This window comes from Corticium candelabrum, chromosome 20, assembly GCF_963422355.1.
Source record: "Corticium candelabrum chromosome 20, ooCorCand1.1, whole genome shotgun sequence".
Classification (NCBI taxonomy): domain Eukaryota; kingdom Metazoa; phylum Porifera; class Homoscleromorpha; order Homosclerophorida; family Plakinidae; genus Corticium; species Corticium candelabrum.
Window position 1 is genome coordinate 5,244,993 of NC_085104.1, and position 26,354 is coordinate 5,271,346.

At 40.6% G+C, this 26,354-nt stretch overlaps 3 protein-coding genes across 3 annotated transcripts; all 3 read left to right on the forward strand.

Annotated features, from left to right (window-relative positions):
• Window positions 1–902: 902 nt before the first annotated feature.
• On the forward strand, window positions 903–17,585 carry LOC134195687 (ubiquitin-like modifier-activating enzyme 1). The gene is made up of 12 exons (XM_062664757.1): window positions 903–938; window positions 1,016–1,072; window positions 1,143–1,189; window positions 2,930–3,015; window positions 3,075–3,157; window positions 10,439–10,579; window positions 10,996–11,102; window positions 11,403–11,577; window positions 11,631–11,777; window positions 13,051–13,248; window positions 14,003–14,113; window positions 17,459–17,585. Exons 1-12 carry the CDS (start codon window positions 927–929, stop codon window positions 17,504–17,506), a joined length of 1,212 nt encoding a protein of 403 aa, XP_062520741.1. The 5' UTR covers window positions 903–926; the 3' UTR covers window positions 17,507–17,585.
• A 3,116-nt stretch (window positions 17,586–20,701) lies between these two features.
• LOC134195442 (uncharacterized) lies at window positions 20,702–22,479 on the forward strand. Its single transcript, XM_062664463.1, has 2 exons — window positions 20,702–22,411; window positions 22,453–22,479. The coding sequence occupies exons 1-2, from the start codon at window positions 20,828–20,830 to the stop codon at window positions 22,477–22,479; spliced, it is 1,611 nt and encodes a 536-aa protein (XP_062520447.1). The 5' UTR covers window positions 20,702–20,827.
• LOC134195947 (uncharacterized) lies at window positions 22,426–23,873 on the forward strand. The gene has a single exon (XM_062665036.1). The coding sequence runs from the start codon at window positions 22,502–22,504 to the stop codon at window positions 23,312–23,314; it is 813 nt and encodes a 270-aa protein (XP_062521020.1). The 5' UTR covers window positions 22,426–22,501; the 3' UTR covers window positions 23,315–23,873.
• The last annotated feature ends 2,481 nt before the right edge of the window (window positions 23,874–26,354 follow it).

Here is a 26,354-nt window from a genome sequence, read left to right on the forward strand (position 1 = left end):
CGCGACTGGAAGCTTTTCGAATTCCTTCCTTCTGACGACTGGGTTTAGTTATAGTTTGACGTCTTGTGCGGACACGAAGGGTTGGTGTAATTCACTAACTACACAATTCTAGAAATCGCATAAACAGATCGATCTACCTAGATCTACCTAGAATGCCACACAGAGCTAATTTAGCATCTTGTGTGTGGAATTAAGAATTAATAGATAACATTATTTAGCTATATCATCAGTATCTAGATACCGTATGTCCATTAGCACCAGTTTTGTTACAAGATTGCATTATTTCTGTAGTGTTTTGGTTTCATGCGTCATTGTGTGACCTTACTAATTCTAGACCTGATCAAGGAATCTAGTAGTGTACTGCTCAGATCAATCAATGAATCGTAAATACTTCTAGCTTGAATTGTCTGCTAAGTCTAGACATGCTGCAAGGTGAACTTGCGCATATAATTGCAGAGTCCTGAAGAGATGTTTGACTTTTTTCACAAAGTACAATAGACACAGAAAGCATTAGTCTTGTTGTTGCTAATTCATCATACATGACTACTTGAGATGCCGTTACGTCAGCATGCATTTTTCAACATTTTAACGCATTTTGTTTAATTAAATAGTTAATTAATTAATTAGGACAACACAAATCGTCTCTCGCGTGCTCGTACATGCAACATCAACTGTAGACTTTAGTAAAATTTAATTTTAATAAAAAGCTATGTTATACGTTTTTATTTTTAATAAATATTTTAAGTCCTACTATTAAACTCTTCTTATATTCTTTAAGATTTAATCAAAAAGCATTTATTTTTATATTAATTTTATTAGTATCTAAAATATTTTAATTAGTGCGCATGTCCGTCGGGCTCTGACTAGGGCTCACGTGAATTGGCATTCCTGGGCTTGATATGTACGAGCCCACGTGTCACTGTGGGATGAGCGATTCGGTGAGTTGTTGGAAAGCGTGTAACGTCTATATCACAGTTTTCCTGGTTTTTACTAATTCAATTTTTCTCTCTGTAAGCCTCAAGCTAAAAGACCAAAACTAGACGAAGAGCTCGCATCCAGCCAGAACGGAAGCGTATGTTTTTCATTTGAGTGACTTCAGACATTGTACATCGGCTAAGGATGGTGTTGTCGGTTGTTTGTAGATGTCTGAAGGGCAAGATATTGACGAGGGACTTTACTCACGACAATTGTAAGTGACTGGAGCCCCACCAGAGGGTTCATATGTCCAATAACCGTTATTCTGTAACAGATAGAAACTAGCTATGGGCTTTATGAAACTGCCGTAACAATGAATCAAACAAAGTTTTAATATATGATTAATTTTTGCTGGTTCGATTACCAGTAAAAATAGGAACACGAATTTTGATTTTACAACTCTACTGTAGGTCCTACTTAGTAATGTGTGCCAACAAGGCTACTAGTAGGCTAGACGAAGTCAACTCATCTTGTACTCATATTAGGAAAACTCAAACTTTCAATCTTGCTTTGGGCTATTTTTGTCTGATGTTGAACTTGTGTTTATAGTTATTTCTGTCTTGTTTTGTCTGCACTAAATAGTACAATCAGATCATGAGATGTCAGTTATTCCAACACTTTGGGACCCAATCCTGTTTATAACTCTGAATATTTCGGATAACTGAGATTAACTCTCTTGGTGTGCAAACAGGTGCCTAGCCTTTGAGGCTGCCCATGTTCACTCATTTAAACTGAATATGTCATGTCAAATGTGTACTGAACAATAATTGCACAAACACCCAAACAGGACTGTACTCTAGATGAGGTGACAAACTTCAAATATTATGTCACATACAATGATACTGGTCTACCTCTTTGATGAGAATTTAGGGAAATTCAGAAACTATGCTTAATAACACTAATAGGGTGAAGCTGTGATTGTATTATGGTACTGTTTTCTCTGTTATTTGCAGCAACCAAAAAGGAAACAAATTGGAGAAAAATCTAATCACAGATCTGCTGTAGTCTTTTTTGAACTGTGCTTACAATGGTAATATGGTTATACACTAGTACCTCGGTTATCCAGCCCTCGAAGTTCTGGGCACCTCTGTCTACCGGGCACTCCCAGCGACCATGTGCGAAAACATTTTTACATGAATGCGCATCCACGATTTTGCATCCATGGAAATGGCGACCAGTAAGCGGAGGCAGTCTGTCCTTACACTTGAGAAATAGATAGAAATCATAAGAGAAATTGAGAAAGGGAAGTCTCAATGTCGTGTTTCTGAGATTTTTGAACTGCCGAAGTCAACTAATGGAGACATTTGGAAAGACTGAGAAAAGATCAGTTGTGTCGGCGCAGAGGACCCGACTGTCGCCAAGTGGCAGTGTATTGTACGCGGATCACAGTTTCCTCTCTTGGTTGATGCGCTATCGGTGTGGTTTTTTACTCTCTGAGATACAGATATTTCCCAGTTACGGATAGTGCCGTCTCGAGGTGCCCGGATAACCGAGGTATTAGTGTATACACACCTTTACTCAAGACACTTCATTATGATGTTGTCATATAAATGTTAGTACAATCACAGTTTGTCTTTTTTACAGTATTGCAATGAAGTTAGTAAAAAAGCAATTAGTGGTTATGTGTTTGTACTTTAAAAAACTGACTGTCTGTGAATCTGTGAATGTAGTTATGGCATTGAATTATTTTTTGCTACAAGTGCACCGTGCATGTGAGTGCACAAAATGGCATCTAAATTTGTAATGCTTTGCAACAAGGTGATTGTAGCTCTTCAAAGGGTTCATAGCTGTGGAAGCAAGGATGAAAACACAGCTTCAGTTACTAGTTTAGAAGATTGTTGATATTCAGATTGTTGTTGTGCATTGTGTTATAGTGACTAATAGTAATTATATTGTGCATTTATGCACTCCAGTTGATGACTGTTTGTATATGCAATTGGATATTATTGTTAAGGTATGTTCTTGGTCATGAGGCCATGCGAAAGATGGGTTCTTCTGACGTTCTCATTTGTGGAATGACGGGACTAGGCGTAGAAGTTGGTAGGTGGATGATGCTGAGCTGAAACAATAAGTAACAGTATCAGATCTCGTTTGTTTAGCTAAGAATATTGTACTCGCTGGTGTGAAGTCAGTAACCATCCAAGATAATGTCAAGGTGAAACCTGCCGACTTGTCCTGCCAGGTATGAATGGTTGGTATCAACGAATGATTATTGATTATTTGTAAAATATGAGTCACAAGCTGTACATTGTGTATACATAATGACTGTTTAGGGTAGTAGCTAGACGTTGGGCATGTTTGGCATCCATGTGTCTTATATTTGTCATGAAGTATTGACTATAGCAATAAGACGGGTAGCAGTACAGTTACATGCTCATATGACTCTGATGTGTTTTTCTTCGGCACTTGTTGATGTTCCACGCATTAAAGGAAAGAGTTAGTGTTTGATTTATGTGATTAGTAATTGTAGTGTTTTAGCCAGGTTTGTCGCAAGGCGTAGTAGTAGGGAGAGGCCAAGTTTAGGGCATGGTATCCTATCGTATTTCTGTGAATAGTGCCCCGTAGAGCACTATTTTTTATAGTTCTGAAACATTTGAGCATGGGGCATAATTCGAGTATAGGCCATTATTATTTCCCAAGCAGAGACTGTTGAGTTGTTCGTTTGCATACCATCATATTACACACACAAGCTACCTAATCTAATCTTACAGTTATTTTCTGGCTGCTTTGCTTGAGGCATATTCCTGGTCTGTTACATACATACTCACTGATTCTACCTGGGTGTTCATTTCTTCTCAACCATGATAGCCTTGCATGCCTATAGTAACTGGGTTTGAATACTACCCCAGTGGGGCACTAAGTGAGCATGGGGCATTATTATTTCGTATAGGCTCGCCGTGGGGCATTATTTAAGCACGAGGCACAATTTGAGTTTGGGGCACTATTCACGGAAATACGGTAACTACCTTCCGCAGCTTGCATCCTGGTTCTCGTTTGCAAAGCTTGCAATTTTACGTTTTGCTCTTATAACTTTGAAACTACTAAGACCCAGCAGCAATAAAGTAGTCTTTTGGTAGCCAGCTCCTCCTCCTTCTCCATCTACTTTCAATGGAAAAGGTCTGAAAACAAGTCTTGATGTTTCATTGCTCTCATCAATTCACCGCATTCTGGTGGGGTAAAAAGGCGTTGACTTGTTCATCAAAATGCACACAACAATGGGTGCCGTGCATGCCCTAATGCTAAACTTTTAGAGTTCTTGTCTTTTGTCATACCTGACGAAGCGATCCATGTTTACCCATAGGTAATTCACCCCTAAAAAGAAATATTACACAACACTGCTAAGGGGTAACGTGATGCGTTGCATTATCATAGCAACTTGTTGCATTGTCATAGCAACTTCTCCCCTCTTCCTTAGTAGAAAGGGGGAGGGGCTGGCTAAGGAAGTTTCTCCATTCCTGCAATTGCATTGTAGTAGTAAATGATGTGCGGCATGCTTATGTTGTATTGCACCAATTGCATTATAAGTCCATCTAAGTGGTAGGTAGAAATGATGGCATCATCAGGCACATTGTACCTTGCTAATCAAACTAATTAAATTTACTAACACCTTTGCTGGGCAGGCGTAGACAACTATAATACATAGCCGCAATTTCCATTGAAGTGAACAAAACAAGACTTTACATCAAAGGCTAGCCTCTTAATATATGATGGCTTTGGAGAGGACTGGCTATACTAGCAAGTATGCAGACCTAGTGGCTTAACCATAGCACTATTATCAAGGTGTAGCGGCCTAGGCTGAAGGCGTAGCAACCACTCTACCTTAGGATTCCTGGCTAGAACCCTGGTAATTGGCAGTAATTGTATTCAAATTGAGAATGCTATCAGTGGTTAGATTGCAACCTGTTTGGATACAAGGCATGTCATTACTTTAATGGTCAGGAGTGAAGACATACAGAATTAGCTACGACTTGATTTGTGTATAGAATCTGACCAATGGTTTGGGCTTTACTGCCAGGCATGTAAACATTTTGTTATGTAAGGCTTGTGCTGTTCAAATCTGTGACTTTTGGCTAGTTTATGGGTTAGCAGAATATTTCACTAACATTTTAAAGTGTGGTTACGGTTTATTGAGAGGCGTTTCTCAATATGGAGAAATAGATTTCTTAATGCTGATAAAGTTAGTCTCATAAGAAGCTGAAGGAAGTCAGATTGTGATTAACATCTGAAGATCTTAATACCACATATGTAACTCTGAGTTAGTTGTCAGACAAACTCTGCACATGATGACCACAGTAGTTTGGTTCAGTACAAGAGTTACTGTACACACTGTGTGCTGGCGTGTGTGATCTATATATACATGGATCTTTCATGGTGTCAGTGCGCCTTCAATTAGAACTGGGGAGATCAGTCGCCTGGGTGATACAAAACTTCCACAATTTTTTTCAATTGTCTAGAAGGCTACACTTAAGCCAGAGCCCACCCAGGCTTCATCTTTGTTCTCGTATAATCCTCCAGGGCATTCATTCAGGCATAAATTTAAATAAAGTCATCAACTAGTAACTCTTACTCTGAAATAGAGTAATCTTGCTCTAGTATTGTAAACGACAAATATTTCGTCATGCAACGTTTTTGTCAAAGTCTACCAAGACACTGTTTGTCATGGAAAAAATTTCATTAGTACCTGGTACTGTAGTATAGTACTACAGTATCACTACGTATATGCTAGTGACATGTGGGCGGAAGGGAAGGCATCTGGTTGAGTTCTGAAATGGCACCTGGTACTTTGTCCATCTGACACTTGAGCACTTTACAAGCCCTTGCAGTGTATTTGAAATTAGAGCAGTGGCGGTATTACTTCTTTACCATCGACATGCATGTATATTTACTACATGCGATGTCGCTGATTGGATGGCTTAGCTTGTGTAATCCTCGTCTTGCTTGCAGGCAACTGGAAGCAAGACTCCCTTCTTCTAAACCCCAATGAAGTTGAGACAGAAGAACAAGCCGATATTTGCGAGTGTGCGATCAGTGTCATTACATGTGCCTTGAACTCCAGCAAGCTTGTAGACTTGTGTAAGATTTTGGGGGTATTTAATTTTGTCAAGTATTTGTTTTGACAAAAATTATAAAGATTTTGTTTTACAAAATATTTGTCATTTACAGTGAGCGCTTTCACACACTGGATTAACTCAGGGGCGCATTTAAGTGACCTCTTCTGGAAGAGACTGGAAGAGACTAGAAGACTGGAACCCAATCGAACGCTTTTCCCATTAGAGCGGGAGATTGATTGCGCATGCTCAGTTAGAGCACAGCACATATGGATCTCAGGGCAGTTGTTGCTTGCGTAAATTACACTCCAGAACTGTTTAAGTATGATGAGTTACTACTCTTGTTAAATGGAGAGCTACATGAGTATGTATGTCTCTTGGGACCCCTTCTGAGGAACACATATGGTCTTTGCGTGCCTGTATCTCGCATACGTGACTTCTGTGAGGTCACCGTGCACAACTTCTCTGGTCAGAGCTTCATCGTCACTTTCATTTTTCATCACATTGATCTTCTCGCCGTACGGATGTAACATGCGAGACTGAGCATGCATAACCACTTCTCTCTTCCAGTATCTTCCAGCCAGGAGCTGGAAGAGCTGGGAGAGTCTTTCGGAAGAGGGAGACTGTCAATTGAGCACCTCTTTCATTTTCCCCTCTGTCTTCCAGTTCTGGAAGAGGCTAGAAGAGGTCAATTGAACTCACCGCAGGTTAACTTGGGTGAAGATGACTGGTGTAGAGTTTTGATAACCCTACTCCCAACAACTTGCGTTCACACGTACGACAAGGGTACTTAGATGTAGAAGATCTATAGTAGAGCGCATACATCAATTGCTTGAAGTTTCTGCTTGAGAATGGGAAAGCAGCCTGGAAGGTTAAGACAACCCTGGCTCAGAGTAGGGTTAAACCGGGTTAGAGCAGGTTAGAGTGGAGTTAAGCAGAGACACTCTCTAAATATATGCAAAGACACACCTTAGAGATTAATCACACCAGTGTACAAATGGCTTCTCCTTCTGGTGTTCTGATACTGACATAAACCCGAGTTTAGTGAACTTGTTCACAGGATGTTTACACAACTGGGGTAATTGGAATCCAACCCAAAGTTAAAGGTGCCCACTCGTGCATTTACGTGCACGTGCAGACACACCCACGTAAACTTGAGATAGCTTGCTGTTGAATGACAAGCGATTTCTCGATGTTTTTTCTTGTTGCACGTGACCCGAAAATGGGTCTGGAACTTTGAGGCTAGTAGCTATCATGCAGGATGATGCATGATCTGCGCTATCGGCGGCACCCAGCACCTCTCCATGGCTACTTTCACGCTCTGAGTTTAGGATGCCATCACGTTAGTACGATAATGCTTTGGTTTCCACCCATTTCCAGGTAACATGCAACAAGAAAACAATTGACAAAGCGCTTTGTCGTTCAATAGCAAGCTATTTCAAGATGGTGATGTGTAGATAAAGAACCTAACACACTTGTTGTTAGCTTTCTCGAAATGTAAAGTACGAGGAGTGAAATTGCTGTGGCGGACAAGAACGCAATTTGCCTTTCTCTTAGCCTCGAACTTCCAGACCAGAGTGTGCGTGAAGCACGAGAACTCTAGTCTGGACCAAGTCAGTACTAAAATGATTTCGGAAATAGCCTTCTAAGCCAATCAGCTCCTTATAGCCAGAATGTTGGTTGTAAATTCTGATTGGCTTAGCAATAATTGGTTATGCTAAGTGCACTACCCGCGTGAAAGCTAAGCAGAAACTACAAGCAGAAACCCGCGTGGGCAGCTAAGTGCACGCCAGAGCCGTGATGAAGATTCTGGTGCACGCACACATCTTACTTTTAGTTTCAGCTTCAGTTCTTTGATATTTTCAAGCTTGCGGTGAGAGGACATGCACAGCAGCGTTGCTAGACCATCACCTTTGACAACTGGTTGAGCGGTAGTCTCGCCAGTCAAGCGGTTAGACTAGCTAGCAGTCTGCCAAAGAATTGAAGAGTCGTGGTTTCATGCTGTCCACCAAGATATCGCCGCAAACACGGCAGACGTCTCTTCTTTGTTCGTGAGATCTCATGGCATTTACAAATGATATGTTGATCTAGGTAAAACGATCCTACGCTGTTAGACTACCATTTAGCATCGCTATTGATAAATACTTCCGAAATTGTTTTATTATCGACTTGGTCCAGAGTAGAGTTCGCACGCTTCGCGCACTCTCTGGTCTGGAAATTCGAGGCTACCTTTCTCTTTGCACTAGGAATAAAGACTGTATGTTATAGAACATGGTGCATCCTAAGATATTCGCTTGCTCTGCTTCGTTAGGACACAACTTGAAATCGTGGCACATTTTCAGGTTTGTGTGGGTGTGTCTGCGTGTACGCAGTGATTCGTGAGGGGGCGCCTTTAGCCCAAGTTAACCCTGTCTGTGAAAGCACTTAGTAGATAGACACCTGATGGTACTGATTGATATTCATTGGCAACATTAGGCACACCTCTAGCCAATTAGCACCTTATGAACAAAAGAACTGTTTCAATACCACTGTAGCATAGCGAACTGTTTGGTTTAATTAAACCAACTCTAATCAGCATCAGAATCTTCTGAATACACTAGACTGTCTATTTTTTTCTGATTTTCTCTAGGCTGTTTTCCTTTTATTTTTACCAAAGTACCTCTTTCAAACTTGTTTAGCAAAGTCTAGATTTTCAGCCAGGCAAGTTACTGAAAATGGTCTTCAAGTTTTTGGCATACATTACTAGTACTCTCACATAGCTATCTCTTTCTCTTGTTTACTTGATTGCCTTTATATCAAATAGAGGGGCCACTATTTGGGCATGGATTTTTGTACACATTGTCACAAAGTCGGAACTAGTTTGTGTTTATTTAGTCGCCCATGGTGTTCATTTAGAGAAGCTTTGTTCGGTTATTTATGGTACATTTATATTTTGAATGCCAACTGCCTAGAGTGTGTGGTCTTGTTGGTTGCTTTGGTTGAATCTATTGCCATGTAGATGATTGCTGTGGCATTGTAGAAACACTACTGAAGCTTAGCATGGCACATGTCATGACATACAATCTGCATTTTATCTCATTGTGGGCATTGTTGAGAACTTTGTGTCAGATCTAACAGTAAGAGGCATAGACTATGCTGTACACATACTGCTTCCACTGGTTCCTGTTCTGTCTATGTAATGACAACAGGGGCAAGGAGGATTGTTTAGAAACATTTGTCGTGGAATGAATTCTTGTGAGGGCAATGTGGTTCTTCTTACATTGAAAACTGGGCTTGCGTGGGTTTGTGGTGAATGCATTTAGGGATGCAATTTGTAGCAAAAGAAATATAGACAAGAAGGATAGTCTATGGCTTAGGTAGTGTAGATGAAATGACATGGATTTTTGGTCTAGTGGACAAGCCTTGCAATATTTAGGTGTTCTCATACATGTGCACGTACTAAGTTTTAGTAATGATATCTTGAGACTATAGCAACAGGGTTGTACTCTCATGATTTCTATTTCAATAGTCTTGATGTTTTTGGAACTCTGACCACGTTTTTATCAGGACCACAATCTCAGTATTTTACATAATCATGCACATTGGGAAGGAACTTTAATTTTACTTGTAACTCTTATCACACACATCTAACTTACTGTTCAAAGGTTTTGACAATTTTTATTGGCTCTATAACACTTGGTTTTTGGTTTATGATGGTTGTAATTAGGGTTGATTTAGATTTCCCAATTACTTTAGTGAGGATTTGCGTATCTAGTTTCTTTAAATTTGAAGTCAAAGGTACAGCAATAATGCTCTGTGTAATAAGGTTAGTATCATAAAGGACGTATTTAGGGTGTGCCTTAAAATAGTTATGAACCCAAAAGGCATGTTATTAGAGCTCTTGAAATGAATTACACTTGTATGTCTCTGGGTGGCACCTTAGTAAGGGGGCACGTAGTTTTATAGTAAAACATAATTTTGGGCACAGAAGGCACCTTACTAAGGGGTATCTTAAATGGTTGCTTTATGGTATTATTATATACTATCTGAGACTCGTGGAAAATTCCCCGCCAGTTACCCAGACGGGTCAGCTGACTCTACTTCCGTGATGGCTGTTTATAGAATGATGCAACTTCTATGACAGCTGATGCAGCTTGGTCATGGTCACATTTGCGCATTATTATATAGATATCTACTATGTTCCAGTAAATGTGTTGTCCAGGTATGTTGTTATAGGTTTGCCCTGATCTATCAATGTTAGCCATTCTCTTGGTATTTCAATAATTGTTACTTTTTAAAATCATAATTATAGACTTGACAACACACTTAGTGACATTGCAAATGAATGTTCATTATTATGAATGATCATTATTTGCAACACTGAACAGCTTAATGTAAAATGTGTGATAGATGATTGTTTTCTTTGCATTTTTTAGTTCTTCATACATGAAGAAGATATTGACCAGCAATTGTCAAGAGCTCAAGCTTCTCATGCACGATTGTGTGAACTAAATAGCTATGTACCTGTTATCTGCTATGATGGATTACTGAGTGATGAATTTCTTAACCAATTTGATGTATGATAACTTTATTTGGCAATTTCCTGACAGTCTTTTTGCTCCGAGAGAATGTGTTTTATATTTGTACCTTTTTATCCGTGGTTTTAGGTTTTATTTTATTTAATAGTGAGTACTTTGTGTAGGACTTTGATAGTGGTTGTATTTTGGCAACTTAACTGCCAGCACTAGCACTATACATGTTGTGATGGAGTCTCTGCTAGTGTGCTTGCTTGTCTGTGCGTCTGCCTTCTTTTATCTCTTGTATTCTTTGTTTCTTGTGCTGATTTGGTAACATTCAAGACAATTTTAGAGAACTGAATTATTTGAATGCAGTTTTTGAGTTGAAAATCTGTTTGCCAATTTTTATGTAGTTGCAGTATTTATTTGTTGGCTTATCAGAGTATCTATTTGTTTAATAATGCCTTGTTTGCTAGGTGATAGTCATGTGCGATAGACCTTTGGAAGAAGTGCTCGGTGTCAGTCGCTGTTCCCACCGCCATAACAAATACTTAGTTGTTGCTGAAACAAGAGGACTTTTTGCGTAAGGAATGAGACTGTTGCTATGTCTGTAAATTGCACCTACTAATAGCCAGTGATGGTCACTAGTCTGTCACTGGTCGCATCATGGTGCTAAATGGAATCTTTTCTTGTTTGTGGTACTGAGGTGATGATGTAACCAATTGCTAGGAATTGAGACAGACAGCTAAATTATTGTTACTAAGTGCATTGTGTTGGACGTATATGTCTTTGTTGTGATTATACTTAACTGTCTGATGGGCTTGACTCTGTGTTGTTACTAAATTGTAAGACTTTAGTGATGTCTGTTTTGTGGTGACTGCAGACATGTGTTTTGTGATTTTGGTGACAATTTCAAAGTTGTTGATACAAATGGTGAAGAACCATTGTCGATAATGGTTAATCACATAACCAGAGACAAAGAAGGAGTTGTGACCTGCACAGATGAAGCACGACATGGACTAGAAAGTGGTCACAAAGTGACCTTCTCAGAAATTGAAGTTAGACTTTGCATTGAAGTGTTTAAGGGTCGTTTACAAAGCAATATTTATAGGGCATGGTGGAGCTGAATGGCTGTGAACCTCGAGAGGTGAAAGTGCTTGGCCCGTTCACATTTAGTATTGGAGATACAAGTGACCTATCACCATATGTAAGAGGAGGAATTGCTGCTCAAGTCAAACAGCCTGTGATAGTGAATTTTGTGAGTAATAGTGTAGTGTGTGGATGTGCGTATTATGTATGTGTGTGCATGCATCTGTGTGTGCATTTGTGTGCATTTAACTGTCAATAAAGGAAGTCAAGTTTTCATGGACAGACTTCTCATGTCAATGATGCTTGACTTCATTATTTAATGAATGTGGGTAGCGGTGATTCTGTTCATTAATTAAATGAACCGACCAGTTATGCAGTCTTCAAAAATTTTGTAACCTCTACAGTCGTCAGCTTGGCAACCTCATAAATCTAGTCGTCAGAATAGTAAATTTTCAAAAAGATGCTGAGGCTGCAGGTGTATGAGAGTCCACCATTTCTGGAAACCAAAGACGAGTGCTCTTTAGAGATCAACATAGTGTAGTTGATGTAAAAGTAGCTCAAGAGCTGTACGAAGACGCACTTTAATGTGGTGGTGTTCATTGCCAAAGAAGAGCAAAGAAAATACATGAAACAAACAGTTTCCATTCTCTGATACTGCAACAGGTGTCAAATTCTTTTGCTTCCTCTGGTAGCAGCCTCTGTGCAACTGAAGTCACGCGAAGAGAAGACAAGTCTAACGGGTAGGGCTTGGCACAGAAGCCAAAGCTGTCAATTTCATGTACACGTATTGCGTGTGGTCTTTCATTGCATTATCTTTTAAATCTTTGAGATACGGGCGAAGAGCTTGGCCATAGTGATAAAATCGCGTGAGGAATTAAGACTCAAGGGATAGATTAGCCCTGCCTATAAGCCAAACGCTCAGATGCTTTCTCTATCTAAACAATAACGATTTTTCTTGGAAGACATCAGGCTACTGGGGCCCAGTCGTCAGTAGTCTTGCATAACTGCTGTCTAAAGTAATGGGGAGGAGCTACACGAGACTAGTCGTCAGGAAGGCAACCCCACAAGTCCATTTAGTCGACACGAAACACAAGTTTACTTGACACCACGTTTTTGAACATTCGTTATGAGATACAGTTGTGCACAAATATGATGGTGGCAGCAGTTTTCGCGGGTAACAAGGCATTGACCCCAAATTGCTGTTTCATTGCATTATGCATATGGGTAGCAGGATGGGCTGTCTGATCTACGTAATTTGTAAGTGGTGGAGTGCAGTAAGGTGACCAAATCTGTTTAATATTATAGTTGTGCATCAATCAACTGTGCAGACATACTGTTAGCAAAGCACAGATTTTCGGTGTGTTTATATGTTGAAAATTGTGCTAGTCTTGTGGTTTCATCATGTTCGAACCACTTTAATGAGCAGTTTTATTTTTATGTAGAAATCATTGATGGACTCAAATGCAGAGCCCGAGTTTGTCATTTCTGACTTTGCTAAGATGGACAGAAGTTCTACTTTACATATAGCGTTTCAAGCAATTCACTCTTTTGAAAATCCACAGTCTGGAAACAAGGATGAGGATGCTGATGCTTTTATCAAGATGTGTCACGAGAAAATGGAAAATGAGTACACATTCAAGGTAAGATGTGCCTGAAGAGAAGCTGAGCTTTATACAGTTGCTAGGACATTGTAAAATACGTTGGTCTCTAACTAGGGATTTATAGTATGTTAGTGACTTTTCTGAACATTAACTGAAGGGCATCTATTGTTGCTGTTTGGCAGAGCCATCCATCCCGTAGGAATATACCAATATTTATTCTAAAGAAGTGGAGCAAATTGTGAAATGCATTATCAGACACTGTTCTTCTTTGAATTTGTGCTAGTTAGCAGTAAGAAAACTGAGGTGCAGATATCTCTGTAATTATGACTTGGTTAAATTGGATAATTGTGATGGTTTGTTGGGAACAGAGGTTTCAAAAGTAACTTTGATAGTTAAATGGGAGAGACTTTAGTTAATCAGGACATTTACCCTTGTCAGGCTTGTAATTTATGCAACTAACAGACTGCGACGGTGTGTCCGTCACTGAAGATGCGTCATTCTATAAACGTCTTACCGAAGTTGCATCATTAGGGTCAGTTGACGCCGTCACAAAGGTTGCGTGGAGTCAACTGTCATGTGCTACACAATTGTGATCAGGGAAGATTGAGACTTGTTCATTGTAATCATTTAGTATGTGTGTGTTGATTGGATCTTGACATTTCTGCAAGCAGTGGAAGAAAGGAAATATTTGTAGATATTGATATTGAAGCTACTTGTTTATGTTGTAGAATAATAAAGTTGATTGGCAACCTAATTGAATTATATGTGTAGAAATCATAGATTCTGTTTGTAGGTTGAGAAGTTAGATGATGACCTCCTGAGACATTTCTCATACAACTGTGCTGCACAGCTTTCTCCTATGACTGCATTTATTGGTGGAATTACGGCTCAGGAAACGCTGAAGGTATGCTTAGTGTGTTAGTTGCTGTTTGTTGTCTCTAGTCATGTATGGTTTCAATTCAGTCTGGCATGTTTTTATCTTTGTGATATAGGTATATATGGTTGTATTGTTTGTCCATTTAAGTTTATTGATCAGTATACGATCTGTTTGTTTGTTTATCTTTTTCTGTCTGTTTGTTTTTTCTGTCTGTCTGTTTTTCTGTCTGTTTGTCTGTCTGTCTTTTCTCTGTCTGTCTGTCTGTCTGTCTGTCCAATACATATATTTTCAATATTGAAATCTACAATGAACACAACTAAGCAACTCTACTGTCCCAATCGCACAAAATCTCTACCAAACTAAAACTCTACAGAAACCAGCCCTATATAGGGCTGTACAGTAAAGCACATTAATAATTGTGTATATTGTTCATTCTCTTCACTTTCCTTGTATGTTCCAGTAAGTGGGATGTCTTCCTGGTAATCACTCTAGCGTTACATTGTTGCAACTGAACTGATAAGCGTTGTCTCCAATATGTTGTAAAATTGGATGCATTCTGATGACCGTCCTCATCATAAGACATGAGAGAAAGAGTCTTTAAAAACTGTTGAGCCTCATCACCCCATCTGCCATAATGTTCAAATACCAAAGGGATTGCTGTTGGTTTATACCCTCCTGGTAGCAGTTGGGAGTCATGCTTTGTATGTTTGATCTTTTCTCTTCTGGATGCGGCAGCACCATCAATATAAGCAGCTCTAGATAGAATGTCTTTGCCGAATGGATGTGATAGAGCAATATCTAATTCTGCTGCTGGCATGCAGAATGATTCCGCAACATAGATGTCTGGCCTTCCACTGGAAGTGGTGTAGCGATCTTTAGGCTCAATGTAGTACGGTACATGTAACTGGCTGAGACAATCTGCCCACACAGAAACCATACAGTTGTGAGACCACACTGGTTCACCTCCAAATTTACAAGTCAACAGATGATACCCTTCTCTATCGATTGTTTTTCCACATTCACATTCGTACTCATCTGCCAACAAAGGCAAGGGCATCGCCATTGCCAACCTCATGAATGCCGCCAAGCAGAAATTTCCAGGTAAAATTGCGAGATTCTGGGTTGATGGAGTGGCATTTAGCCAAGAGCCTGCACCTTTTCCTTGCAAGGAACGTAATCTTGCTGAATTCTTTCCAGATTCTTTATCCAATAAAATATTGACTTGAGCTTTTGTGATCTTATCTATCAGATGCTGCTGCAGATGCTTAGTATTAGGCAATAGATCATTCATTGATTGATCAGGATCTAAACATTCATGAAGAATGTGGCCTACAGAATTTTCAGAACTCTTCGAGGATAACAAAACATTAATCTGAGGTTCTAAAGCTACAAAACGATTTGGCAGCTCATGCACAGAATGAGCCCACGAGGACACAAAAATCAAGTTTGATATTTCTTGTAATGATGTCAAGCCAAAACCACCATATCTGATAGGCAAGGTTGCTTGCTTCCACTTTTCATCAGTAAGGGCAGAAATTTGTAACAAATTTGAAAACGTAGAGCGAGATAGATGATCATGAAGAACTGCAGCAGCTTGCATGCTTTTGGGTTTAACACTTCGAGATAAGTAAAACATTCTTGGTAAGTGACAGAGTCTTAGCAATAACATAGCTTCTTGAGTTCCTAAAGTGAGTAGTTGATGGCATAAATTTTCTCCATGTTTTGCAATAGTAACACATGCCTGTGACATGAAATCTTCCTTTCCAACAGGAATTCCCAGAATAGATATTCCTTTTGTTGTGATAGGAATAGATGTATGTGACTCGATCTCGACAGATGAATTGTTGTAAATTTCACACTTGGTGTCCTGAATGTCCAAACCAATATTATGGAACATAGGCTTCAGGTCTTCAAAGACTGCCAAGACATTATCAGAAGGGCCTACTAGAAACACATCATCTAGATATGCCAAGACCACTACGCAAGGATGATCATTCTGCAATTTGGTCAACAATTCCTGAATTGCAGTAGCAAACAAAACTGGACCCAAAGGATCCCCTTGATGTATGCCTTCTTCAGAAGACGGTATGACAGGACTGTCTCCTTGCAAGTAGATAAGGGGACCAAAGCCTGCGTACATTTGGTTGACATGGGGAAGCATCTCAGGAAAGTGTTTTGAGACCTGAGTAAGTAGATGAGACCTTTTAACAGAATTAAAGGCATTCTTGGCATCAGTCTTCATGACCACCCAATCTTTATGAGAATCTAGCAGCAACTGAACATGATGAACCAAAAGATCAGCTCCACCATCTGTGGCAATGCCATGCTGTAAAGGAGCAAAGAATTTAGTAAAAGAGTCCTTGTATTGAGAACAGATAGTCTTTGCAGTTATTCGTCGAAACACTTTACCTATTGCAATGGGCCTCACATCTCCTGAAGACTTAGGCAGAGCAATAAGACGAGCTGCACACAATAGCTTTGTTATTGGTTTAGGAACTAAGCCAGCTGCAATAATAGAGCAAACTCTGAAAAGGTTCTCAGCTGTGAATGAGTCAGATATCAAAACTCGAAGATGTTCATACCTCCAGCCACTGGGTCCACATCCTGATCCTTTAGGAGTTTTGTTTATGTTGGTAATGAATTGATGTGATGACAACTCTACAGGAGACTCAATAAAAGGATCAGCTAATTGCTCTTCAATTACTGAGGACCTCCTAGGGTGTTTTGCTGCAAGCTTTTGAGTAGTCTCCTTTGTTGCTGGTGCCAAGCCAGAACTTGTGGGAACTCGTGCTGCTTTGGATAGTTCACCACATTTGATCAAACGGAGCGCTGACTTCCTGGTTAGATCTTTAGATCCTTTTCTACTTTCCGATGACATCATCTGGCTGGTCTTAAGTCTTCTGTCTGTTTGTGTCAATTGTAGTATCTATATCTATCTAAATATACATAGATATAAAAACAAGATCCTAAACCTTTGTGCACTTTCTACTTTCTCACGCTTGGCTCATTGTCCCTCGAATTCTCCAGACCTGCCTACCGAATAAAGAGGAACGAAGTGATGTTGGTTTTGGTAGGTGGGTCCCCTTTCGGTGATCAACTCTCAAGCGATAAAGCTCTCTGTTCTGTGTCCGACATCGATCGAATTGCTAAGCATAACATTCAAGAGCATAGCACCCAAGGGAATAAACGTTTTATCACTTTTGCATAGTTGTAATAGAGCATTTAATAGGACATTCTAGGCGATTTCACAGTAGGTGACGTCACACAATTAAATGCAAATTCACAATACCTGACACCACAATGGATTAGTTAGTGGTTTATTTTAGAGTTCAAGAGATGATGTACATCTAATATATGTGCATTTTGTTTCAGTGTAGCAGTGTTTCATTCTTTCTTGCAAGTTTTAACTGGATACATTGACATCAACTAAAGTTTGTTCCAGAATTAAAGTCAGTTGCGACTTTGGGGAGTGGCTTAGGATACCTAACACTCTAAAATGTAATGCTCTATAGTTGTAACAATCACTTTTGGTGTCTTATTATTCCTGTTGGAATACCTTGCCAGTAAATTACACAGAACAAAGCCGACAGTGCTGTAGAAAACGACTGAGAGTGTTGGTGGCTGTACCTAGCGTGTCGATTACATTCTCAAACTGTTTCTAGTTACTATTTAGGATAACATACCAATCTAATTACAGTAGATATGTAGTTAGAACGATACATGATTGACAAGACTCCACCTTCTATCTCATTATTTTACTGGAAGCATCATATATCTCTGCTTATCTCGTGTAGGTGTAATGCATCCTACAAATGAGAGGTGTCTGTAATCGAATAAAGCAGACATAGAGCTTTCCAATGGTACCCGTATGACCTCAGTTCGTTCTAAGGTTACACGTCAGCAGCCCACTTTTGTCCAACTGACTTTAATTTTGGAACGGACTTTATTGAGCCAGCTGTCATTATCCAAAGCTAACATGTGGCGTAGGTAATCAAATTGTAAATGGAATACTTGCTGCTAATTACTTAGAACATCTAACTTTTAGACAAGATACTTTCATGGTAATTCCTCATAATTGAATGCACCTGGGCAAAGCCAGGCAATGTAGCTAGTATTTTCATAAATCGACACTAAAACATCCACACATAGACTAAAAGCAGTGTGCGAAATAATGGTTGGACATCGGACATTTACCGACCAAATGAAGCATTTGTCCGGCCATTTTTGATTTCGCCGGACATTTTGTCCTGTGGCATATCGTCAGGTGTGGAATTCCATATGAGCAACCCACATCTTCGCACATCCCAATGTCATGTCATCAAATGTCGTTTCCGGAGTTTGCACACGAAACAAATGCACAGCCACGCGTCGTATGTGGACAGTACTGTATAGCTGTATGTGTATTTTGTCAAATTCCGGATGTGGGCACTCAAGTACACACACTGGGGCTCCAAGGGTTGTGTGCGCAACAAAATGCAGCGGACAGCCACAGGCCGTAGATACGTGTACAGTACACCGTGAATGCGGCAGGATAGGAAACTCAGAGATACTTGTGTGTAATGTTTTCTGTAGGGGCTATAAGAACCTGAAGACGATTAGGTTGATAGGATAGCACGGAGTCACTGAACTAACAACTGCCACTAGCATAGCGTAGCGCATGTTCTTGGAATGATTGCAGTTTCCACGTGTAGAGGTATGGCGCATATGCGGACAAAGATGACGTTTCCTAAACTTACTTGGTACGACAGTTGAAGAACTGAACGGGCATGCAGAATTTTACACGGATGGGTTTGTAGCCAGGGCAGAGTCTAGGTGTTAGAGGAAGTGATGAAAGTCTGTCTGTCTCTTCATTGTTATCTCAAACAATGGCCACTTTCTTTAGTCAGACTTTTTTAGTAATTTGTCAGGTGGGTTGTACTAATTGCATGCATATCTTATGACTGTTTTGGCAAAGGCATGCAACATCAAAGTGTCATCTAGAGCCATGAAACCTGGCACTTGGTCATGCATCCTCGAGCTAGCTGCGGTGACAAGTGTCTTTTGTCGACCTGTTCGTGCAGTGTATTCCAAGAGATTTGGTTTGGCAACAGAAATAAATGGACACGTGTATCAACCTCGAATTACTGCGGCAACCCATGATAATTGTCATGAATGGGGAAACATATGCTTTCACCCAAACTACTTTGTTCCTTTTGCTTGTATATCCAGCGTGGTGGACTCAGATATTGGAAAAAAGATGTGGTGGGATCAGTGTGTGTACACGTTAGCTTGCACGTATAATTGCTACACTCCTCGAGGAGGTGTTGCAAGATCTTTACTCCCAAGCAGGTGTCCATTGGACCCGGCAAGAATGTATATAACCCTTGTGGTTGAAACTTTCGGTCTTTGGTCATCTCACAGTTTTGACGTTTTGAAATCAATTGCATGGAGATGAGCACTGCATAACCACCTGACCGTTAGCCAAGCCACCTCACACCTTTATCAACAGTTGTCAATCCATCTTTGGCTTTATTATTGTAAGATGGTTTTAGAGAGACTAGCATTGGACAGTAGGGAAGATATTTTTGGGTTAATATATATATATATATATATATATATATATATATATATATATATATATATATTCTATAGTTTCCCAACCCCAACCCCAACACAACCATCTCAAATATATATATATATATATATATATATATATATATATATATATATCCCGGATAAGCGATGGCGTCGCCCATGTTTTAAGTCGCTGACGGTGTCTCTGGCTATTCTCGCTACTCGGGTGATCACAGGGACTGCTTCTTTCTTTCTTTCAAGCGTTTTTCAGCTCTTTTCTGCTGGTAGTCTCATTACGTTTGCTCCTGGGTTTTCTGTCGACGTCCATCTCAACTCAGGATGTCTGCGTCATCGGATAATGGTGGTTCGTGTTGCTCCACATCACCGTCCAGTTCTTGTCTAGCGACTTGTCCTGTTTGCCACGTTCCTCGTCGAGACGACTACGCTTTATGGCAACACATAAATCTTGATCATATCAGTCGTCGTTGCTTTCCTCCTGTGGATTTCCTTACCAGGTCAGGTCGTCGCCTTTGTTCGGTCTGCGGTTTTTCGTATGCCAGACGGTGGAACTTTTGTCGCCGTTCTCAAGGCCCTGGTCTCCCCCGCTGTGGTGGAACCATGTTGGATCCGGGACAGTCAGTCTGGTTAGATGACGTCACTGTTTGTTCCTCTTCAGCTGCCAATTGTTCGAATTTCACACTTGCTCCACAGCTGCCTCCCTCGCAAGGAGGAGATAGTGAGGAGGAGATCGATATACAGACAGGAATGACAGAAATGCCAAGTTTCTATGAGGAACCATCTTTTCAGTCATTTGATGATCCAGTCATGGAGGCTATCCACTCTGCTGTCCACCTGTCTTGTCACAGTTCATCTGAGACAGTCCTTTTCAATACCCTCATGGAGGAAGTTTCTCACTTGCCAACTAAAACTGTCAATCACATCCCACGTTCTGTTCGCCCTTTACTTGGGAAAGTACTTTCTGTTGAGTTTAAACACGCCATTAAAAACGGCATATGGGGGTTTGCACGTCTACATATGTTTGCAAAGGCTGTTCTGCGCTGCCCGCCTAGAGGAGGAAGGAAAAAACGGTATGTGGTGAAGTCAATACTTCAATCTCGTCTTGATCGTTGGCAATCTGGAGACCTTCCCTCTTTGTGGGCTGATGCTAGAGCTGATGCTATCTCTCATATGTCTTCCAGTAGCAAGAAACCATCAATTGCTCAAAACAATGCCAGACGTTCTTTAGCCTTGGCACGAGAAGGTCGTTTCCGAGATGCTATGCGCGTTTTAGGCTCATATGGCTTGGCAGCCTCTGATGATAATGACGCTATACATGAACTACAACAACGCCATCCTTGCCACTCACTCCCTGAATGGAATACAGACATTCCACCAACGATCACTGTCAATCAGGATTCAGTGCTTACTGCCTTACGTGCCTTTCCTAGAGGTTCAAGTCCTGGAGCTTCTCAACTGCAACATCAGCACCTGATTGATGCAATAGATGGAACCACAACTCCTTCCTCAATAGACTGCTTGGATAGTCTTACTCAATTCATTTGTTTCTTGTTATCGGGTCATGCTGATGTTCGCATATCTCCTTGGCTGGTTGGGGCACCTTTGACTGCTCTTCGAAAGAAATCCGGTGGCATACGGCCTATTGCAGTTGGTGAAATTCTGCGACGCCTGGCCAGTAGGCTTTGTTGTATGGCTGTGAAATCTACACTGCCGGAAGTCTTTTTGCCATATGGCCAGGTTGGTGTTGGTGTACCTGGAGGTGTCGAAGCAGCCATTCATGCCCTTTCTGCTCTTCTTGATGAACATGGTGACAACGCTGACTTGTGTTGTCTCAAGATTGATTTTTCAAACGCTTTTAATGAATGCTTTCGCTCCTCTTTCTTGCATCGCCTACACAGAGAATTCCCTGCTCTATTTGGCTGGGCACAATGGTGCTACCATTGTGAAGGCTTCCTCAACTTTGGTGATATTCTAATTCCTTCATCAGGAGGTGTACAACAGGGAGATCCTTTGGGCCCTCTCTTATTCTCTCTTGTCATCATGGAGTTGATGGACAGTATTGGTCCTCTTCCCGACATCAACATGAAGCTTTGGTATCTTGATGACGGTTCGTTCGTTGGTCCCCGCACTGCAGTTGCTACTCTCCTTAATGTTCTTGAAATAAAAGGACCCCTGTTTGGGCTACACCTTAATACGAGCAAATGTGAGGTGTTTTGGCCTTCCGGCGATCAACAGTTTCTTGATTTCCCTCCTGAAGTTCAACGTATCACTGAAGTGGCCGGAGGAGCTGAATTACTGGGTGCACCACTCTGTGGATCAGACGCTTTCTTTGCCATGTCAGTTGCTAAAAGGATTGACAAAATCAGTGACTGTCAAAATCGTTTGTCTGATTTAGATGACCCCCAGGTGGAATTACACCTTCTACGTAGTTGCTTGGGTCTCTGTAAACTCAATCACATCATCCGTACAGTTCCAACAAACAAGATCACCAAGGAGCTGTTGAGATTTGACGTCAATTTACGCCACTGCTTGGAAAGCCTGTCTCGTTCCTCCATTTCTAATGAAGTTTGGTCACAGGCTACCAGGCCCATTCGTCTCGGAGGTCTCGGTCTTCGTGAAGCTAGTCGTTCTGCCCCAGCAGCTTTTTTGGGAAGCTGCAACTCATCTCGTGATTTGACCAGCAGACTTCTACTGTCATGTTCTTTGCCTTTCCATCAGTCAAATGAAACGTCTCACGTTGAGAGAGAGGATCAGGTATCGGAGATAACAATTCCTGGAGAGCTTGACTGTCGTAGCATTCTATCCACACTTCTTCCAGATAATCAAGATCTACAAATTCGTAAAATGACTCAAAAAGAAATACAACGATTACTAGATGTCTCACTCAGTCTTCACATCCAAGACAGTACTCCCAGCATAAGAGATAAGGCTCGTCTGAACGCAATTTCAACCCCACACTCCGGATCATGGCTGCGGGCATTACCCAACACAAATCTCGGCCTCGTCATGTCTCGGGAGGAATTCCTGGTTGCTCTGCGTCTTCGCCTCGGTATTGCTGTTTTCCCCTCTTCTCCACTTCTTGTTCGGTGTCCATGCGGTCAAGTAATTGACAAATTTGGAGACCATGTTCTTGGTTGTGGTTCTGGGCCGCTTCGCTTGAAGCGCCACAATGCTCTATGTGATATTCTGTATCGATATCTGCTAGTGGATAATGCTGGGTCTCGTAGAGAACAGTGTTTCTCCAGCGAAAATAACGACAGGCCTGGAGACGTCTTCCACCCGGATTTCTTACAAGGAAAAGCTGCTTTTTTTGACATCTCAGTTAGAAATTCTTTTACCAATCATTTCATCAACAGTTGCTCTACCAAAGCAGGAGCTGCCGCCGAAGCTGGCGAAGTTCAGAAAGACCTTCGCTACGATTCAGACGTCACAAGCGCAGGAGCCAGTTTTTACCCTATGATTGTTGAGACATATGGAACATGGTCCACATACAGCTTGGAGATCATAAAAGTGATTGCAAGGAAAACTTCAGTTTTGAACAAATTACCTGTTAGCAGAATAGTATGTAACATACATGAACAACTAGCAGTACGACTTTGGCAGTATAATGCCAGGATGGTTTTGGACAGGCTACATTTGGTCTGTCATGGAGAGTAAAATAAAATATATATATAAAGAAAAAAAAAAAAAAAAAAAAAAAAAATATATATATATATATATATATATATATATACTGTATTACCTCACAATATCCGGCTTGCCGTTATAGCTAAGGCTTAGCAGGGAGCCCGACAAAGCCTTTCTGCAACTAAATCGGCATGCCGTTATAGTCAAGGGTGCCTCAATATCCAGACTTTCTTGCGCATCCTCGGTTAAAAGTGCGCATGCGGCAATATGGTGTTACCCAGCGTATCATGTGGTGATGTGGAGGAGGGTTTCAAGGAAGAGGAAATAGAGGAGAGAGAGGACAAACGCCCATTACTAGAGAACAGCAGCAAGAATAGGGTAGGAAGTCATACACCATCGAAAAGAAGCTTTGTGCAATAGCAAAGTGTGTGGTTAAGTCCCGTACAACTTTACCAGTAGCATTTACTGTTTGCTTTAAACAATACTATATGTACCATGCAAATGCGGAAGCAGGCATGTTGTTGACGTGATGTGATTCTCTATAAAGCTTTATGTTCTTCCCGTATAACGGCATGCCGTCATACCGGCACCCTGCTAAACCTCGATGATGTAACGGCATGCCGGATAATATGAGGTAATACGGTATATATATGAATTGTAAGTGATACCTAGTATTTGCCAGGATTGGAATGTCCGACCAGACGATTCTAATGTCCGGCAAATTTAAAATTGACAGGACATGATGTCCGGTGGTCAGTCAAAGACTATTTCGCACACTGAAATGAATGAGGTCGCAAACAAAACACTAAACCATCTAGCTAGCAACTGCTGACTGTCTGTTTGTCAATACCAATTTTTCTAACGTCAAGCTATGGTACATCATTGCTAAATCACAGAGTTTATATGAGTTCACAACTATAGTATGTAAGCTAAAAACAATAACATCTAAACCTACAGTAAAGCACAACCATTATTGCAATCTCTCTTTGTCGGAAACCTAAAGTTCTACAGTCAATGACTGAAAAACTGGTTGCTGAATGGTTCAGCTCCCATGTGTTGAGCCTCAGGCATTGACAGTTTTCTGACAGCTAAGTACAAGATAAGCAAGTCAGAAGAAATGATAACATCAGAATGCGAAGAACACCAAGAGATGACGACGACAGAATCCGGAGAAGACGCACTAGTCCACAAGGGCATGCAAGGTAAAGCTGCGATAATCCCAGACACTCAAGTCACCAGATGGATGATAAGATGAAGAAGAAATGATGACGACAGATCCTGGAGAAGACGCACTATGCGACAAGGGCAAGCTAGAGCTGCGATAATCCCGGAAGCTGACGTCACAAGATGGACGCCAAGACGAAGAGGAAGACGAGATGATGACGACAGAATCCGGAGAAGACGCACTAAGCCACGAGGGCAAGGTAGAATTGCAATAATCCCAGATGCTGAAGATGAAGAGTAAAGACAAAACGCAAACTCGATCACAACAATGGAACAAAAGCCACGAAAACAGCAAATATGAAAAGCAACTCAACAAAATCATTCATTTTAGAAACGGGGACCATATATAACCGAATAGGACTGACGCAACTGACAAAAGCGGAAATAACCGCTGACGCCAAAAAGAATCTTGAATAAGCTCTCCTCTTCTGTTGATGACTTTGATCGCTTCCATTTATTCGGGATCTCTGTCTGTCTATCTGTCTGTCTGTCAATACATATTTTCATATTTGAATTAGGATACAATAGCAAATGGCTAACTACGTTTGTTCTATGACAATAAAAGCAAGAGAAAATAACTAACAACTAAATACAATATATATTTAACTACTAATTGGTTAAAAGGGATTATGTGATCTTTTTTTATAGAACATCTACGAGTCTGGGCACTTGGCCTGTCTCTACAAGGCATTACTGATTTTCTTCAGAAGTACATTGGCATTGCAACGTTGCAATTGAATGGCAATTCTTTGACGCCAATAGTCTTTAAACTCTGCGCTGTTTTTTTGATTTTCCAAAGTCATCCTTTGATTGTTTTGACAAGTTATCTGTTTGTTTGTCTGTCTGTTTGTCTGTCTGTCTGTTTGTCTGTCTAAGGATCTCATAGTCTCTGTACACAACAGAAATTTTCACTGACGTGGATTGAAAGAACTCTTGAAACATTAGCCACACGATACCTAAAGAAATGGTTGAATCTTATTGTGCAGCTACCCAGATTCTATACCTTCCAACAAATAACCTGGGGTTGAGCATGCTTTCAATCTCTACAAAGTACAAAACACTTCAGATAACTAGATTCTACAGCCTGACGTATTCACAAGACAATCGTGTTCGTCATCTGGTAAATCACAAGACGTCTGTAGATAAGGAGGATAATCTTCACAAATTCAGCTCTTCAGCAACAACAGCATCTTTACTTTAACATGTAACTGCTGTCGGTAATAATGGTAACAACGCAAAATGCAAGATGACATCATCCAACTTCAAGACACAAACAAGCGCCTAGATCATCTAAAATCTTGGTTGTACAAGGATCTGTGTTTTGACTTCCATCATTTTAATAAAGGAGAAGAAAGATGGTCAACAGTTGTCTCAAGATTCAATGACAAGACCTTTTCATTTGTTATTAACAGTATTGTTGATGTCTTACCACATAGAGTCAATCTGAACAAGTGGCAAAAAATCAGACACGAGGAAATGTCCACTCTGTGACTCTGATCAAACCTTGATGGATGTGTTGAGCAATTGTTCTGTTTCACTAAAGACCAATCAATACACCTGGCATCACAATTCTGTTCTAGCAGCTCTAGTCGAGTACACTGAAAGGAATTTGGCTGATAGTTGGCAGATTACTGCTGATTTATCTGGAGGGGTATATTCATTACCATCTGATCTAGGAGACATCACAGCATGACCAGACATAGTTGCTTGGTCTGAAATACACAAACAGATTGTTGTATTCGAATTAACAATTCCGTTTGAGGAAGACTTAGCAGATGGTGCCAGACGGAAACAAGATCGTTATGCACCACTCTGTAAATGAATATCAAGTTTGGGTTGGTGGACA